The 19,418-nt window shown below is 37.8% G+C and overlaps 1 protein-coding gene and 1 long non-coding RNA gene across 3 annotated transcripts; both read left to right on the top strand.

Moving 5' to 3' along the window:
- The first annotated feature begins 3,376 nt into the window (after positions 1-3,376).
- On the top strand, positions 3,377-11,561 carry LOC118349576 (mitotic checkpoint serine/threonine-protein kinase BUB1-like). 2 transcript variants are annotated; one of them, XM_035694769.1, is made up of 14 exons: positions 3,377-3,526; positions 3,619-3,769; positions 3,891-4,048; positions 4,156-4,246; positions 4,370-4,480; positions 4,573-4,660; positions 7,592-7,695; positions 7,779-7,850; positions 7,929-8,018; positions 8,102-8,259; positions 10,429-10,483; positions 10,555-10,689; positions 10,777-10,898; positions 11,075-11,561. In XM_035694769.1, exons 1-14 carry the CDS (start codon positions 3,468-3,470, stop codon positions 11,259-11,261), a joined length of 1,581 nt encoding a protein of 526 aa, XP_035550662.1. In that variant the 5' UTR covers positions 3,377-3,467; the 3' UTR covers positions 11,262-11,561. The 2 variants fall into 2 exon arrangements, with proteins under 2 accessions (XP_035550662.1, XP_035550667.1); XM_035694774.1 differs by lacking the exons at positions 3,891-4,048; positions 4,156-4,246 and having other exon boundaries at positions 3,378-3,526.
- Positions 11,562-15,980: 4,419 nt separating this feature from the next.
- On the top strand, positions 15,981-16,593 carry LOC108999406. The gene is made up of 3 exons (XR_004797578.1): positions 15,981-16,199; positions 16,323-16,345; positions 16,492-16,593. It is a non-coding gene; the product is annotated as an uncharacterized LOC108999406 (long non-coding RNA).
- The last annotated feature ends 2,825 nt before the right edge of the window (positions 16,594-19,418 follow it).

The following is a 19,418-nucleotide window of genomic DNA, read 5'->3' as shown; positions in this document are numbered from 1 at the left end:
GGGGGGAGTGTTTGGGAGTAGGTTAATTACATGGTCTTGGTCTTGGTCTTTGTTTAGGGGTAGTCCTTTAGGTTCTCCAAACACATCACTATATTGGGATAAAAGGTCTAGTAGGGGTTGTGGAAGGTCATTAGGCCAGGTGGCTTTTCCCTCTTCAACTAATTGTAGTAGCAACTCCATTTTTTCCAGTTTATTATTTTTGTTGGGATTTCCCTCTTCAATCTACATACTAGGATTTAGGCCCCTTAATCTCACTGTTTTGCCTTGATACTGAAATTCCATGGACAGATTCACAAAGTCCAATAAAATTGGTCCCAATCCGTTCAACCATTGCACACTCAACACCATATCACAACCAGCAAGCACCAAGAAATGCACTTCTGTTGAAAAAACACTCCCCTGCACCCTGAACCTCAACTCCTCATATTTTCCTTCACTGGTTATGTGCTCTCCATTACCAACCTTGACCCTAATTTTTTCAAACTTGTCAAAAGGTAAGTTGGCTCTCTTCACTACGGAAGGGTTTAAGAAATTATGTGTACTGTCTGAATCAATCAAGACATTAACCTTCTGACTTCCCACTCCACCCCATACCCTCATAGCTCTAGGTCCTTGAGAACCCACCAAGGCATGGAGGGAGATCTCAGGTTGGCTGTTTTTCAGCTTATTTTCCACCTTATCTTCTAGTTGGGGTTCCTCCTCATCCTCCAACTCTGTTTCTACCTCTTCCTCCACATCCTCAATTAAAAACAACTTGGGATTAGAGCACTTATGCCCTGGATTCCATTTGGAATCAAAGTAGTAACAAAGCCCTTTATCCCTCATTTCCTTCATTTGGATTGAACTTATTTTCTGAGTTGGTACAAAGGCCTTGGGTCCCCCTTTCTGATTAGCTATAGGGGACCAGTTTAGGGTCTTAAGCAATCCTGAATCTATGGTTGGGGCATGACTCTTCCACCCCTTCCTTGTTAATCCGAAGTGTTCCTCCTGAATATTAGCCAAACTGTAGGCAGTGAGGAGTGTATCAGGCTTAAACATCCTGATTGGCAGCCAAATGTCATCCTTCAGGTCACTTAGAAAACAACTCAGTTTATAGGCATCAGATAACCCCTTGAGATGATTGGAAAATGCTTCAAACTTAGATTTGTAATCCTCCACAGAACCAGCTTGTTTCAATCTAGTTAGGGCCTCTATTGAGTCATCGTAAGAACTTGGTCCAAACCTAGTTATCAAGGCTTTCGAAAACTCCTCCCAACTTCTCGAGTTCTCGGATTCCTCCAGGTCCCTAGAACCACACCAATGCTTGGCTCTCCATATGGAAAGATGTCAGTCTCAACTTATGCTGTGGTAATATATTATAGTTTGAAAAAAAAATGATTGGCCTTATACAACCAGCCTGTTGGGTCTTCCCTTTTAAAACATGGAAATTCAATCCTTATTGACCTTGGGAATTGATCTCGTACGGGTTCATGGTGCTCATCTCTTCTCTGGTAATGCTGCAATGGTCGAGCATTTCCCTCCAGAGTTTCCTCCTGATTCCTCCTTTGCACCTCAGCTGAGAGAGTTGCCAGCTACTGAACCACTGCTTCAAACTGCCTTCTCAATGCTAGGATCTCAGTCTTTGTAGTTTTAAACTGTGAATCCGTGGCTTTCTTGAGGGCTGCCATCCCCTCTTTGTAACTGATTCATCTTTGTCCCCTCAGCCATTGCACTTGTAAATTTTCACAAGTCTGAATTGAATCTCTGATACCAAATTTGTCACACGCCTAAGTGGAACCCAATATGCAATAATATTCTCACTTAGAGGGTGAGGTCCTCTAGAATAGGGAAGAAGACAAAAGAGACAAAGATGAGGAAATATTCTTGTAATTTCTGAGATACCTTACATAAAATGGTCCCATTCCAATTTAGGGAACCTGCTATTGGCATATGTCTGCCACTAATAGACTTGTAACAAACTAGACTAACAAAAACAAGGGCATAATTGTAATTCAGACTACTAACAGACTTAAGGACATAAATGTAAATGTAACTAATAAGAAACATGACTTGGCCCACGGGCCTTGCATGATAACTAAGGCATGAGTCCACTACAGAATTAAATTACAGTTCTTTAATGACGTTAAGCTCATTACATGCCCAACTCGATTATCCAGTCCACGACCTTCATCCAACCCCAATCTTTCCTTCTTACTCGAGCCCTAGCTCCTTGGTCGATGACAATTGATCACCCTCTCCATGCAAACTTTTCCAATCAGACATCTTCCCCCCTTACGTTGAGCATTCTCTATATCCTCACCATTGATACGAATTGACACGTCTTCCTCTTTTGTAAGAGTTAGAAGTTTCCATCGATCCTCAAGGTCTTCCATTGGAGGACAACCATTCACTACCTCTACTCCCACCAGGCGAGAGTGAGAGAGGAGACAATTTTTTATATTGCTTGTTGATATTGCTATTTGGAGTAATGATTAATGAAGTAGTTTGTTAATTTTCTTTTTTCTTTTTTTAAAAAAGAAAGTTTTCATGCACACTTATTGGGTGTCGTTTATTTGTTTTTTATTAGATATTTCTTGTATCTATTATAAATTAATTAAATTTAATAAATAGTATAATTTTATATTAATAATACAATAGTTAGATATGTTATTTACGTAAAAATTTTACTTTACATTACCAAACTATCACCTTTTCTTAATTGCATCACAAATTAATAAAATCAACGATTTGCACCCTAGACTATAACCCTTATATTTTTTTAAATTTATGCCCCGAAATCTCAAATCCTCAATTTACATACCAAACTATCATTTTGTTTTTCAATCTACACTACACATTTCCTAAAATACTCCCATTGACAATATAAAAATAATAAAAACAAAAAACTAAGATTAAAAAAATGAATAACAAAAAAAAAAAAAAAGGAAACGTGGGTACCCAAGGATCACTGGCTTCTTTTCTCTGGTAGCTATTTTGTAATTATTATTTTTTGTTTATTATTAATATTTATTATTATATTTTAATTTATGTTTACTTTATTTTATTTTAATTTATTTTAATTTTTAATTTTTCTTATTTTTAGTTCAGGAGAAATATTATAAAGAAATATTATAATATACACTTCTACCTAATCAATATGTGATTTGTCATTTTATTTTAATGTTTAAATATAAATATTTAAACATTAGGATATAAGGGTAAAAATAAAAAATTACAAGTTGATTATATTATATGGAGGTGCATAGAATAAGGCTTATCTAAAATTAATCTTTAATCAATTATTCTTATTATTTTGTTTAATTTTTAATATTTTTTATTGCCGTTCTTTTACATGATGAATTCAAAAGTTCAAGCATTCGAATTTCGCCCGCTTCTTCTTTTTGCCTCTGGAGATCTTTTAAGGGAACAACAATTACAACATCATCTTCTCGGTCTCACTTCTCACACTACACACGCACACAGAAGCCATGACTGTGGTCTTCGAAGATACCAACTCTGCTCCTGACCCCCTCTTGCCCTGGCTCTGGTCCTCTTCCTCTCTATCTTCTCTCTGACACTTTCACACAATCGCGTTGGCTTTCATTGTGATGAATTTGTCGCTGATTTTTGTGGATCCAGGTCGATCAAGAAAGCTCTCGAAGCAGAAACGAGCTCGGGGAACGGTTCGGGGTTAGATCTCAGCAAGCTTCTCTACGATTGCATCGTCACATTCAGGGATGATGACCAGTACCAAAACGACGTTAGATTTCTCCGGATTTGGTTCCTCTATGTAACTTCCTATTCTTCGGTCGTTTTGGTTTCTCGATTCCAACTGCTTGAATTTTTTTTTTCATTCTTGGTATGCATTTGATCTTTTGATGGACTTAATTTGGTGGTTTTGGTCTCTGTAGATGGACGTTAGTGAAGATTTTGAGAGTATTTTTAGAGAAATGACCGAGAGTGAGATATGTCTCGGCCATTCTTTGCTTTATGTATGGTATGCATCCTTTCTTGAATCAAAAGGGAAGTTGCATGACGCTCATATGGTTTATCAGTCTGGATTTCTAAGGTCTCTCTCTTTCTCCCTCTGTGCGTGTCTGTGTTTCTTACCTAGATTGGAGTTGTTTGAGCGTGTCAACTTGTGTCCTAACACTTGTAATGTTGCTCTGCGACTAGAAATGCCAAACCAGTCGAGTTGTTGAAGAAGGCACATGCCCTATTTCTTGATAGAATGTCTGGATTAGTGAATGCTTGTTCACTTCAGAAGGTATTACACATGGCTAAATGGGGAGGGGGGGGGGGGTTGAAGGGGGTGTTAGCTGAAGTTCATGTCATACGCTGTGAGAAGCTTCATCTTTTTTTTGTTTCCTTTTCCTTTTCCATTTTACAGATTGATGATTGTGGATCCATTGAGTTCGAGACAAGTCATATTAATCCATGGTCCGCATCCACCATGAAAGACCTATTGAAGAAGCTGGGTCCTCAGATTATGAAATATGATGTAGGACAATACAGTCACTTCCTTTTGCATAATTGCATTTATTAGTCTCCTCAATAGTTGGCTTTATAATTGCTCTTTGATGCACTTTTCAGGGATACCATTCAAGCCAAAAAGCTTACTCAGGCAAAGTGGCCTTATCTTCTTTGCAGAATTCCTCAAGGAATAAGATTATTGAGATTGGTAATTCTTCATACTAGATTCGTTTTTTCTTTTTTTTTGTGACATTTACATGGAACTATCTAAATGCCAATGAGTTTTTAGTTTTACTCAAGGCCTTTTTTTTTTTAATAATATTTGTAAGTGTAAATTTAGATGTTCTGACTTCTGACCAACAAAAATCACATTATAAACAGTGAAAACCCTCTGCAGTTGGTATGTTATAATCCTTGTATTTAACAAAGGTTAACTGCTAATTTCTATAACATTTGTTTAACATTCCAACACAAAGATAGCATCCTTTTTTTTGTTAGAAATATTTTTGGTTCCTAAAATTTTGAGATTCGAGTTTCTTGATCTAGACAAATAGAAGTGCACGTACACTTCTTAACCAGATTGAAAATTCTCGAAAGAACTGGCCTTTTTAGTTACACTAACATACATTAAAATGGAAGAAAGAGGAGATCTTGCCTCCCCTTCCTCCTCTCTTGCTGTTATATGGCTGTAAAGGAACTTAAAGGAGGCATTCTAGCATTTCTTGCTTTCTTACTGGTTTTAAAGTAAATAATTTTACTCGATCACAAAAAGTGGTGACATCCAATCACATGAAGAGTATAAATAGACACACCTACACATTAGAAGAGAAAAAGAAAGAACTAGATCCTGATATTGGAGATTCGTATAAAAAATATGAGTGAATACCCAGAGAAATATGGTTTTAATGAAAAAACTTTAAGCTCATTTACTATTTTTTCACAGTTATCAAAGCACCAACCATTGAGTTTTCTCCATAGATATCCAATTAGGCAAGTAGGGATCAAATTCCATTAAACTTCACAATGATGCGACCAAACTATTCTCTCCAACACGCAAAAGAATCCACCACACTTCTAGGCATAAGCTGACCCACTCCAAACATATTGGTCCACTGGAAGTATAATTTTATAAAGAGTAATGCCAGGCCTAGGGCGTGCAAACCCCTTGCATGCCCTCAGGAAAAAAGTGGATACCATCATAGAAAAATGATTATTTTTGGTGAGTCCCACTTTTTTCCGAAAAGGCTTGCGTGCACACCTTAGGCTTGTAGAAATAATGAAGCAGACGATGGTCGACAGATTCTGCACTTCTTCAGCACCTATAACACCAATCAATCACCAATATATGCCTTTCCATAGATTGTTTAACGTGAGAGTCTTTTCTAAGGCAACCGTCTACACCAAAACAGCCACCTTCTGTAGAACTTGTGTCCGCCCTGCTTTTTTCCTTTTTTTTTTTTTACAAGTAAAAGAACAAATAGATATATTTTATTACAAAACTTAAGGCAGTTCCCTCTATTGAAACATGAGGGGGAACATGTAAAACCTTGAGGCTGCCCCATAATCACATCTTGGCCAGGTGAAATTGAGCCCGAATGTGTCCTCCATGCTCTTTTAAGTAAAGGAAGTTTTAGCATCCTGATATATCACATTATGAAAGGATTTAGCCTTGGAGACCATGCTTAGAAGGGTTCTACCTGCCCTTGTCTTCTACACCTCTCCCGATCTTGCAAGAAATAAAGAGATCCACCTCTCAGTCTTGCGCCACCTTGATGAAAGATACATCCGACTGTTGAGAACCATTAGAGAGATGTAAATTATCCACTACGGAGGCTTCTTTAGAACATGCAATGCTAAATAGCTCTGGAAAATCTTCCTTGAGGGACTGGTCTCCACACAACACATCATGCCAAAAGTAAATTTTAGACTATCTACGATTTCAAAGGTAATAAAGCTGAAAATTCCACATCTTTCTTATATCCTTCAAAAGGCCAACTCCATATGAACTGTCCCAAGAAGCACATATTTAGCAGCAACCACCAACTACCATAAGCTCTCTCTCTCTCTCTCTCTCTCTATATATATATATCATTTACATAGCACCGTAGCCATATATCCAAGGAGGCATGGTTGATAAGAATCAGCTTTTGACCCCCCCCCCAAACCTCCCCCAAACCACCCCACTACTCCACAGTAAAGCTGTTTGTAGCTTCTTTGACTGATTAGCAACACTAGGTAGAGGAAAAGGAGACATAAAATAAGTGGCAAGTGGGTAAGTGTGATCAAGACTTGGATAGATACATTCACTTCCATCCAGCTAACTGACGTTCCATTGTAACAATTATACCATCCCATGTAGCTTTAGGCCCCGTTTGGATATTGAGTTAAGATGAGATGAGTTGAGATTGTTTGTGAATAATAGTGAGATATTTGAGATAAGATGAATTAGAAATGGTTTGAGTTAAAATGTTTTATGGGATTATAGGAAAGGAAAAATTGTAATAATTAGATAATGATTAGATGAAAAAATTAAAGATTTGAAATTGAAAAGTGTGTGTGTTTGTGGTGTTTGGATATTGAGATGAGATGGGATGAGATGAGATGGAAGCATCTCTCTATCCAAACCAGGCCTATCTTGATGGAGGCACCCAATGGGAGACCAAGCTATCCCAATGGCAAGGAAGACACCCTACAATCAATAAAACTCAACAGCCAGAACAGGGAGTAATTTGGATTTGGCCAAATTAACCTTCAGACCTGACACTCCACACCAATATCAAATTTCTAGCTTAATACTTGATTTTCTTACTTAATATTTAAGTTCTAGCTTTTTACAAGAAATGCAAGTGAACCCTTGAGGTTTTTTCTAATACAAATCTTTTCTTGTCACTGTATATTGCACTGAAGTATTTAGTTGTATTTCTTTCTCAAATTTTCTCAGTTTAATATTTTATTGTAAGAATTACCCCAAATACACCTTCTCACCATTACACTTGAGCTAAGGCAAATGGTGCAGAAGATAAATTGTTCTTACTTGTCTGAGTGTAGTTACCATGCAGCGAATTTTGGGTTTTATATAAAAGATAAAAGTTAGATGCTGAGACTCTAGGAGGTCAAATTCTATTACTCTGGATTGTAGGTGGAAAGAAGTATCAGATCACAGGTTGTGCTGGTCAGGGTGGTTTTGCTCAAGTATATAAAGCATATGTCCACAGTAATCCAGATGAAGTTGTCGCACTTAAGGTATGTGCTATTTATTATTCTCCTACCGAAAGTGGAGGAGTAGCCTAGTTGGATTGTAACATGGTCTTTGAAATTTCTGACAGATACAAAAGCCTGCTTTCCCATGGGAGTTCTACATGTATCGTCAACTAGATGAGCGCATCTTAGACAATGAAGTACGACATTTTCTGGTGTCCAATGTTTATTGGTGGTTTCTGCTTTTTATTTATTTACTTATTCTCGTATTTTATCAGAGGTCCAACTTTGGTTTTGCTCTGAGAATGCATCTCTACTCTGACTGTAGCATACTTGTCTGTGACTATCTGGCCCATGGGACTCTGCAGGTTGGTTTAATTAATTTTGTATCTCGTGTATTATTAGGTTTAGTCTTCTACATTATGCAGACTCTGATGAAAACCTTCTGCAGGATGCCATAAACTCCTATGTAGTCACTGGAAAGTCCATGGAAGAGGAGTTATGTATTTATTACACAGTAGAGATGCTCTACATGCTAGAAACTTTGCATGGTGCTGGCATCATTCATGGTGATTTTAAGCCTGATAATTTGCTTATTCGTTATGCTAGGTAAGAGACTCTTCCATTATTGTTGTGACCGTGTTACCTCTTCTAATGAACTTTGGCGAAACAGATATGCAATTCGTACATTTTTTTTATAAGCATATGCAATTCGTACATTTTGATGACCAAAACTTTTGGCTCAATGTTTATTGTTAATTCGCAATGTTGACTTTGTATTTTCATCTTCCAACTTGTTTTGGCTTTTTCTTTTGGATTAGTTTTCCGGGTAAATTTGTACATATTATGAGTATGGCTGCTTCTGTTCTTATTTTGTAGGAAAAATTTCACCTCTAAAAAACGGCGACGTTTTCTTCTTGCCAGACTAGTATGATATCAATGCATGGCCAGATTGTTAGACACTTATTTTTAAAATCTTAGTTAATAGCTAGACAAAGTTATCATTCACTTTTTCTGCTCATTTACTACATTCTGAAGGAGCCATGTTATAGGCAAGTTATACGTCGTCTCAAAAGTGGTGGTTTGTGTTGTTAAAGCCTAATCCTTCTAGAAGTGACTGATTTACCAGTACTAATCTTCTTTGTTAAGGAAAGAATTTTAGAATTAGGGTTATAGTCATTGTATTAGCTGCTAGGTCAACTGTGTTGATTATTCCCACTCTATATGGTGGAGTCTTGAAAAAGAAGAGAAATTTCTTTTGCTCTTACTGTTTTTGTATGTGGCAAACCTTGTTTTTAACATGTCATTAGAGCCCAGGGTTTAGAAAATTTTTAGGGCTTAGTGGTAGTTGTTTTCTTCTTTTTTCATGCCTTCATTTTCAGTTTGTTTCTCCTTTCCTTCTCTTGTTTAATTCTACTGACTCTGAAACATTTGCAGTATTATGGGATAAGGTCTGATGGCAGTAGTTGAAGATGGATGGTACCATTCATTTCCATGTCGATTGGATGGTAGTTGTCATCATCCTTGTAGGTGTATGGGATGTTATATTATAAAAAAAAGGCATATGTGATGTTGGTGTGCCTCAAGTTTGGGAAGTTCCCAGAATACATGAATCACAGCTGCTTTGCTAATGGTTTACCTGATACACTGATTAATTCAAAGGCATTGGTGGTTTGTGGTTGTTGTCGTTTGTTATCTTTGGTGGCAGGTTTGTTTTGGTGGTGGTTCTCTGTTAATTTTGTTGATAGTCATCATCCTGGCAGGTGTATGTGATGTTATCTTGTAAAAAAGAAGGTACATGTGAAGTTCATGTGCCTCCAGTTTGGGTAGTGGCCAGCAGACCTGAATCATGGCTGCTTTGGTAGTGGTTTACCCTGTGATATTTACTGAGTCGAAGGCATTGGTGATTTGCGGTGGTTGTGATCTGTGGTGGCAGACTTGTTTTGGTGGTAGTTATTGGTGGATTTTGTTGCAGCATATAACTTCTGTGTCATTTTTTGTTGTTTCTCAATGGTTTCAGTGGTGGCCACCATCAATGATTATACTTGTTTTGGTTGGTTTCCAACTTTTGGATCGTCTCTTGATGTGACTGTTTGGGTTGTCATTAGAGTCGTCTTTCCAATGTGGTTTTGGAGTTGTCACAGTTTTTGTGGCCTCAATGAATTGTCGTTATTCATGTGTCTGTCATTGGTGTATAAGGATTACAGAAACTTCGGTTCATCTAGTTGTTTTTGTCCGGTTTAGTCCAAATTTTGGTCAGATTATGGTAGCTGGCCGGTTCTTTCAGAGTTTCGACTTGTTCTTGTTTTTGGCTGGTTTTGTCGAAGTCTCGATCGCCTCATGTTGTTTTTAGTTCGTTCTGTAGGTGTTGGTCAACAGCCCATCATGTAGGTGCTGTTGGTGTAATATCATCGTCTGTCAAACCTAGAAATAGTCTGGGAGTTTATTTGTTCCAAGTTAAGTTTATATGATTTTTATATGCTCTAACATGACTAGAGGGTAATAGTCATTGTAATAAATGCTAGATCAATTGTATTGATCCACTCTATATGATGAATATAGGGAGAGAGGAGAAATGATCATTTCCTCTGTTTTGTGCCATGCCCTATTTTTAAATCCTTTGTCTTTGCATTTTTACGTGCTATATGGTGCAAATGTTCTTTCCAAACCCTATTTTTCCCCGATGCTCATTTTCGCATTACTGGCATACCAATGGGCCTTATACAATCTGCAGTTGCAGAGTGTCCTTCAGAACTTATTTATCTCACTTTTTGGCAGGGGCGATCTTACAGAAGATGGGTTACGTGAGCACAGTGGTCCTTGGCATGATCAGGTTACTTCTGTTTGCATCAAAGACTCTTTGGCTAAACTTTTTTTATAATGACTCAAAATTTTATCTTCCAGGGCCTTTGCCTTGTTGACTGGGGGAGGGGGATAGACAAACGCCTCTTTCCTGAAAATGCAGAATTTAAAGGAGATTGCAGGACTTCTGGCTTTCGTTGTATTGAAATGCAGGAGAATAAGCCATGGACATTTCAGGCTAGTCTCAAGTCATATATTATCTCAAATGTAGTTGCTAGCATTATTGATTTGACGTATTAGAACATCTGTTTCACGTTCCTCCAGGTGGACACATATGGCCTTTGTGTTATAGTCCATATGATGCTGCATAATTCTTATATGGAGATCGAAAAGAAAAAATCATCTGGTGGTGGCTACATTTATTTACCCAAATCATCTCTTAAACGGTAATCTCTCACCTTGCATAGTCCTAGAAATCTGTTGATATTAATGAGCTCTGTCCTTTAGTTTGTTGGAAAATCATGTCAATAGTTTATTTCTCTTGAAGTAATGGATGGCAGAGATTATTCTCCCTTCCCATCTTTAACTTTCACTTTCATACTTCGTGTTCAATTGGCTTCAGATATTGGAAGGTTGAACTCTGGAAGGATTTGTTTACCCAGCTGCTTAACATGAGTCCTGGCAGTGATGACAACAAGTTGCGGAAATTGAGGGAATCATTCCAGGATTACATGTGCTCTAAACCTCAGTTCATAAAGAAACTAAAGGAGTTACTGGTGAAGCAAAGGGCTTCTTTGTGTTCTGCATAGTCTGTCTCGACTCCGGTCATGCTACTGAATTGTAACTCCTAAAGTCCTGGAATTGTCAAATTTATTCTCTACAACAAAAGCAAAATTAGAAGGTGAAAATATTTTTGTTATTCTCACCTTGACATGAGTACACATTCACGAATCTCATATTAAGATTGTTAAATTACCTTTTTAACTTTTCAAAAAAGTTCCCTTCCTGAAGTCAGTACAGTTCACTGGAGGATTTCTCTGATGTTTGTATGCACATTTGTAAAGAATGTTGAGAGCTCATATGTTTTTATCTTTTTTCTTTAATGTTCATAGGCAGTGTAACATATGTATATCTCCACTCACTGGCCTCTCAGTTTCATACATTTTTTTTTTTTTTGGGTAATATTTAAGCATGCTTTGTTCCTGTTACTGTGTTGGCACACTTTATGCAGCATCCCTGCAAGCCTTTGTTTTTTTTAACAGGTAAAAGGAAGTGCTGCAATCCTAAAAACTTTTCTTGTTGCTTTTCAAAATTATTGTGTACCAAAAAAATTTACAAATTCTCTTTGGATTGTAATTTTACCCGCTTCTTGTAATGCTTTCATCCAATTCAGGTGTTCTTGTTGAGAGAACATGCCAATGGCCCATTATGGTCTCAAGATGACAAGATCTATGGACAATGCAGCTTAAGCATGCTTTGTTTGGTTACGCAGTTCAGATGAGATGTTTTGTTGAAAGTTAAATAAAATATTATTAGAGTATAATTTTTTAATATTATTTTTATTTTAAGATTTGAAAAAGTTAAATTGTTTATTATATTTTGTGTGAATTTAAAAAAATTATAATAATAAAATGAGATGATTTTGTGTATCCAAACCAGGCCACATTACACCACTCTGTATTCTGGGCATGGGGCCTTATATCGGTGCTTTTCAACCAAAAGTAATTTTTCTTTGAACGTTGATCATGGAAGCTCGTAGGCATATGCATTCCTTGCCCTACCCTGCCCTGTACATCTGGATTTGGATCGGATTTGGAGTGCGTTGTTGGTTTCAGGTCATGAAGGCAGGACTAGAGTTAGAAAGCAATACTTAGTTTAATGGATTTGAACTACTGTGGAAACTTCAATTTTCTAAGATCAAGTTTGATCTTAGGCCGCCGGGTTGCTTAAAGTGCACCCTGGAGATGAAATGATCCATGCATGGTATGTCCTTTTAAATGGTTTTGAACCCTTGAGCTGCAAATGTAACGCCCCAAACCCGGGTGGCTTGGGGAATTACTACTTGTCACTCTTAAACATGTCTCCTAACACATCCAAAGAAAAATTCTCCAAAAACTTTATAAATGAAATCAATCTAAAATCTTCTCAAATATCTCATTACAAACTCCACATAAACTTTAATGCAATAATAATAAATCAAAGGGGTCCATAACCTCCCGGTAATAGTAACATACCAAACTGAAAACACCATAGGTCCTACTAAACCCAAACCTATAATTAAAACTCAAAGGCATTAAAAACTAAGAACATCAAGAGTCCTCATTCCAACTACATCCCCTCAGCTTAACCATGATCACCAAACTAATCCAGGTCCTCATTTGGACTCTCCACATCATCTGAAAAATATTATCATGATAGGGGGTGAGTTATCACAACTCAGTAAGCAGAAATCATATGCTAGCGTGCAAACATGAGCATTTATAAAGTAGAGTATGCAGAATAAAATATTTTCCAGAGTTATCATGCAGAACAGAACATATTTTCAAAATAACAGAGCGATGGTTTTAAAACAAGTAAAACCCATGGTACTTTGGCATAACATAAACTGAGTATCATCATCAGATCAAAACAGAGCATCAAACAGAGCAGAGACCATGTTTCACCCCCGTGGTAGGGTTGTGCTAACCCCGGTGGCCAAACCAGGCAGAGACAGAGGTGAAATCTTTCCTTTATTCTTCTCGGAGCCCCGAGTGTGCACACAGGAAAGACCACAATAAAACCACTTTGTTTCCAAAGTGGGTGCACTCAGAGACAGAGAAGTTGGTACCAACCCAAACAGAGCAGAGCATAACAGAGCAGAGCAGAGACAGAGTCAGATACGAAAACCAGTACACCATGCCAAAGGTTTTCAGATGTTCTATCAAAATAATACAGAGTACCAAAAATAGAATCAGAACAGTTTGCACACGCTGAACACAAAAGTCAGAACAAATAAATGCACAACTTTTCATATTCTCAATATCGCTCTTTTCCAGATTTCAGAAATCACATGACAGAATTTAGCTCATGTCTACACAATGCATGTCAGAATATATTTTCTTTTTTTTTCACACAGATTTCATGAATAATGCAGATAAGAGACCGAGGTTGATCTTTGTTTTCACAAGTTTCCAACACAACACAAATTATGCAAGTTTTCATAAAATCAACCACAGTCTTATTAACTTGTACAAAAACCCAGCATAGGAACCCCGCTTACCTGACTCCTGCAGCGTATTATCTAAACCTTGAAAATGATCTCTACCAATCTCGCCACCTAATCATGAAAATAATATAGATACACTGATTATTAAACGACCACTGGCATAACTTCCATCTAATAATTAAAACATATAATCCCAAACCATATTATAGCAAAAACAACACACTAAGACAACCATATAGTAAATTGGACAGCCCCCATTTCAACCCAAAGAACCATATACTAATCTTTGATATATTCCTAAACGCTCACCAAAGTCAACATCAAACACAAAAATAAAATATCAATCCCACTTCAAAGGCCCTTAACTCCAAGCAATCACTTACAAAATAATTTAATCCTGCACTCCAACAGTAGTATAAAAACCCGAACAGTACAAAAGCAACACCCATTCAACTCTGACTATCCATTTGGTTTACTGCACATCCAAACCAAATACTTCAAAATAAACCACAAATCACACTCAATTCCGCAGCTATAACTCCCAACAACCAACACAATTTAACTACAACAACATTACACCGTTTCCAAGCTCCTTCCGCACCACCTCGCCAACACCCAAAATCACCAACAGCAAACCAAGCCCAACCATAGATTATAAGACGTAGAAAAATTTTCCAAGAATCATAACATCACAAGCCACAAATCACTCGGTTTCCTTACCTCTTAACCGTTGGACAGAGAATCGGTGCCAACACTGCGGTAAGGAGAAGACGCAGCAACACCACCTACAAACATCCCACACGGCAGCACAAAGAAACAGGGGCCGAAGGAAGAAGAAAAACAGCAAAAAAATAAATAACTAAATAAACTGCAAAAACACTGAAAGGCGTCGACTAGAGAGGAAAAGAAGATACCTGAAGATGAAAGCGCAGCGCGAGTGGAAGAGAAGAGCGAGTTTGAAGTGAGGGATGCCGACTGCAACAACAGTGGGGCGCGAGGGAGAGGAAGAGGAAGTGCAGTAATCGGTAACCCACTGAAACAGATGCAGCGCATGAGAGAAAGTCTAAGCCATGTGATTCAAAATCACGAAATCAACCCAAAGCAAACAAGGAGAGATGATCGGCGAAAATGATTTACCTGTTGGAGAGTCTGACTGCACGAGAGAAACCCAGAAAAACCAGAAGGAAAAGAAACGAAACAGAAACCGCAACAATGAGGAAATATTCGGAACCTCCAATCAATGCCAACAAATGGAAATGAAGAAGAAACCGAGAGAAAAAAAAAAGAAGGAAACGTGGGAGAGAAGGAGAGGTCTGGACGTGAGAAAGAAAAATAAAATCAGAAACTGAAAGAGAGAAAGAGGGAGAAAGAAACGGGAGGGAAAACAGAAAGGAAAACCAAAACTTACCTAAACGATGCCGTTCAGACTAAACACGAAAATGGCTGGGCCATTATCACGCACGGACCGGGCCACTGATGAAGAAACTGGGCCTTACAGCAAATGCTTTCCGGGTATGGAATTTGTTCTGTAAATGACTGAAATTATCTAAAATCAGGACTTGATGTCAACTAGATCTTTACACACATTAGCTTTCTGTTGAAGAACAGAGAAAAACACCCACACTAGATTGAATCCACTAAAAAACAAAAAATAAAATTAAGAAAAACAAGAATAGGATGGTTGTAGACCCCATAAGATGTGATTTGGCCATTCAACCCCTTTTTGAGGTGGTTTTACGACCACTCCATTTGGCCACCCTCCAGTTGGGTGGTCTACCGTCACCTAAGGTGGGCAAATCAACCATTAGGTCGTTTCAAGTTTCAACTCTTCTTTTAAAATATATAAATATATACCTATAATGCTATGCATCTGCCTCACACCGGCACACACTTCACATCATTTTTTTTTTTTTTTTTTTTACACTCAATAGGTTGAGTGTGTGCCGGTGTGGGGCAGATACAAATATTTTTCCTTATATATATATAACATGATCAAGTGCATGCAAGTGTATTTAAAAACTCATACAATTCCTACGTACGTGTTCCTGAAACGAAGTTGCTAAACCAGCACCATCCATGAATTATGCTAAAAGGGTTATTCAAGATATCCTATTTTAAGAATTTAATGTTCAAAAACACTAATTTTTAGGCCCCATTTGGAAGTTGGACTGTAATAACCGGGCTTAGGCCCAGCCCTTATTTTGGTCAGGAGGCACGAAGCCCAGCCCACGAGCATCTGTGTTAGTCTAACGGCGTCGTTTGGAGAGGGAATTATTTTCCTTTCTGCCGTGCACTGTTCTTCTTCCTCTTTGAGTCCCCTTTTGCGTCCGCGAGTTCCCCATTTCTCTCGTGCAACTGCTTCCCACGCCCACGCCCCACGATTTTATCTGCTGCGGTTCCACACGAGTGTCTTTCTCATCACTTTTCCGAATTAATCAGATCCTCTCTTGCGCGTTTTGGTGTTTTCACCTTGGCTGGTATTTTCTGGGCTGGTGTTTTCGGATTTTTTTTCCGTGGGTCTCAACTTTCTGGTTCTCCGAAGGTGAGCCATCGTCTCTCTTTCGTTCTACGTTTGTTTTTTTTTTTTCTTCTTCTCGGGCTTAACCGTCCGCAACTCAAGCTTTTGGAACTGCAATTTATTTACTTATTTTTCTTTTCACTGCAGTGTCGTTCGGTCTCTTGAACAAGGTTTGGTATTTTCTTTTTCCTTCAATCCGGATTTATCACTTTCTATTTCCTGTTTTACTGGTTTTAATCGCACGGCTTATCTCCTTTTGGTGCTGCTGGGTTTGTTCACACGCACACACTCAGATTCTCAAACTTTCCTTGTGCAGGCCACTTTCTCTTTCACTAGGGATTTATGTGAACATTTTGGACGTGAATTTGCAGTGACCCATTCGAAGTGGTTTGGAGTTTTGGGAATTTTTCCTCTTGGGGTATGTTCCCCGAAGCTTTTGGTAGCTTTTGAATGATAGGTTGGACTGTGAAATGTAATGGAGTTACTGTTTTAGTGGTGGTTGAGTGTGGTGGAGATTTTATATTAAGGAGTATGATTTTTGGATGGATTTGTGAGACTGTTTTGGACTATTATTTGAGACTTTTTGATATAAAATGATGGCTGTTTTGGGTTATAAATGCGAATGATTTGAAGAGAAGGTTGTTCGGGTTTAATTGTTAGATAGTTATGGAGTTGTGAAGGGACTGTTTTGAATTATTATTCATTAAATAGCAGACTACTAGATTGGTTATTAAATGTTGGATATATGTTCTTTTTGTTTAGGTGGTGTTACTATTAGAGTTCCGGCTCAAGGTGTTGATAATACGAAGAAGTCAGGTAAGCGGGGTTCATATACTAGTTTTGCATAAAAGAAATAAAATGAGGTTGACTTTGAAAATAAACGTGTTTGTTTTTTTAAAAGAAATGAGCTGAAAACAACCTCAGATGTTTATTCTGCATATGCATAAATTCAATATAAGAGAAAGTATTTTTCTGTCATGACTGGTGTAGACATGAGCTAGTTTTGTGTACTTTATTTCTGAACTATGTAAAAGAGCGAATATGAAAATCTGGAAGTTTTGTTATGAACAAATGAGGATATTTTGTTTATGTTTATCTCCAACATGTGAAATTATCTAAAGCTTTTCAGTGTTTTGTTTTGATATGATGTGTCATCTGAAAATCTTGGCATGAAGTTCTGATTCTGTATATGATTGTAATCGGATTTTCGATGAAATCCGTTCTGTTTCTGTAAAGGCCCAGCCACGGGTATAATGGTGGTTTATAACCCTACCACGGGGGTGAAACATGGAAAATGGCCCAGCCACGGGTATAATGGTGGTTTATAACCCTACCACGGGGGTGAAACATAGAATATGGCCCAGCCACGGGTATAATGGTGGTTTATAACCCTACCACGGGGGTGAAACATGGAAAATGGCCCAGCCACGGGTATAATGGTGGTTTATAACCCTACCACGGGGGTGAAACATGGAATATGGCCCAGCCACGGGTATAATGGTGGTTTATAACCCTACCACGGGGGTTAAACATGGTATTGTCCCGATGTGATGCTAAGAGATGATTTAATTATAATGTTTCAGTTTGGGAATGCCAACGAAAGTTCTTTTTGGAATAAGTTTATTTTCTGAAAACTTCGCTCTAATGTTTTGTAAAAGTTTTGTTTCTGCATTCTGAAAGTAAATGTTTTGTTCGGCTTATCAAATGTTATAAATGCTCATGTTTACATGCTGGTATATGCTCCTTGCTTGCTGAGTTGTTGATAACTCACCCCGTTAATCTTCATAATATTTTAGATGACATCGATGGTTCAGCTGAGGATCAGTATTAGAGTCTATGGAGAAGATTAGCACTGATTTGTGGTTGGGTATCTCATGTTACTAGTATTGGTGTTAGAGACTAATTATTTTCTTAAGTTGCATCAATGGATTTAGACGGTTTATGGAGATTTATGTTAATGTTTTATTATTTCTAGTTGTTATTTGAGACAAGAAGAAGAGTTGATTTTATTTGGGTTATTTGGATTGAATATTGGATAAATGAACTTATTTGATGTGTTTACTTGAAGTATTTACGTTCGATTTGAGTTTTGGGAAAGTGGATATATTATTGATTTTGGGAGTACTCTAGCCTTGTTAGAGCTGATTATCAGGTTTTATGAGTTAACTCTCCGGACCCTCGGGGTCGGGGCGTTACAGTTGGTATCAGAGCCAGGTTTGAATTCTGCATACTGTAGACCTTGGAGGTTTAGATATCTGTGGGTTCATAGGATGTGTAAATTTCAAAATAGGAATTGGAGGATTATAAGGATTGTCATGTGGATATTTAAGTTTGAGTTACAAGAACATTAAGATTGATTTTGATGGGATTTGAGGTTTTAAATTTGGCTGATGTTAGAAATTGAATTTGGATCTTTGAGGTTATAGATTTTAGTGATATACGTGTGTATTAAGTGATGTCAGATTTGCATAGTTATCTGATTTATATAGATATATATGTATATGTGTTTATATGCCTATTTCATTTATCCTCTTATATATTTCTATTTACCTGGTATTTTCGTTTTTCTTTTATTTAGAACGTTTCACCGAGTGTAGACTTTCAGGATGGCTGCTCGTCGTAGAGTTCGAACTCTTGAAGATTTGAATGAAGACGACAATGGTGGGGGTTGCACGTTCGAACAATTTAATCGAACGCATCCTCCCACCTTTGATGGAAGAGGCAATGCGAATGCTGCGGAAGATTGGATACAAGACATTGAAGAAATATTTGGTGTTTTGGAGTGTACCGATCAGCAAAAAGTCAAGTTTGCAGCCTTCAAATTATCTGGAGAAGCAAAGAGGTGGTGGAATTCTGAGAAAATTATCAGGGAAGCTGAGGGGATTGGAGTAATTGTTTGGGCTCAATTCAAGCAGAGTTTCTTCGATCGATTCTTCCCTAAGGCAGATAGGGATGCTAGAGCCCGAGAGTTCACCAACTTGGTGCAAGGAACCATGACTGTGCGCCAGTATGCTGCAAGGTTTGCGGAATTATCACGTTTCGCCGCATACTTGATTCCCGATGAGGAGAAAAAGACTAGGAAGTTTGAAGAAGGCTTGAACTACAGGATTTATGAGCGGGTGATGATCTTACAGATTCAGAATTTTTCAGAATTAGTACACAAGGCGATGCTAGCGGAACAGAATCTTAAGAGGGGTGCTGAATTGCAAGAACAGAGGAAGAGAGCTGCTCCACAAGGATTTC

Source organism: Juglans regia, chromosome 1, assembly GCF_001411555.2.
Source record: "Juglans regia cultivar Chandler chromosome 1, Walnut 2.0, whole genome shotgun sequence".
NCBI classification, from domain to species: domain Eukaryota; kingdom Viridiplantae; phylum Streptophyta; class Magnoliopsida; order Fagales; family Juglandaceae; genus Juglans; species Juglans regia.
This window is presented reverse-complemented; position numbering and strand designations above follow the sequence as displayed.

Excerpts from the sequence above, each read along its gene's own strand:
- LOC118349576 (XM_035694769.1), top strand. The coding sequence starts at position 3,468 with ATGACTGTGGTCTTCGAAGATACCAACTCTGCTCCTGACCCCCTCTTG. Across the intron at positions 3,527-3,618 it reads CCCCTCTTGCCCTGGCTCTG|GTCGATCAAGAAAGCTCTCG; the intron begins GTCCTCTTCCTC and ends TTGTGGATCCAG. Across the intron at positions 10,690-10,776 it reads ATAAGCCATGGACATTTCAG|GTGGACACATATGGCCTTTG; the intron begins GCTAGTCTCAAG and ends ACGTTCCTCCAG.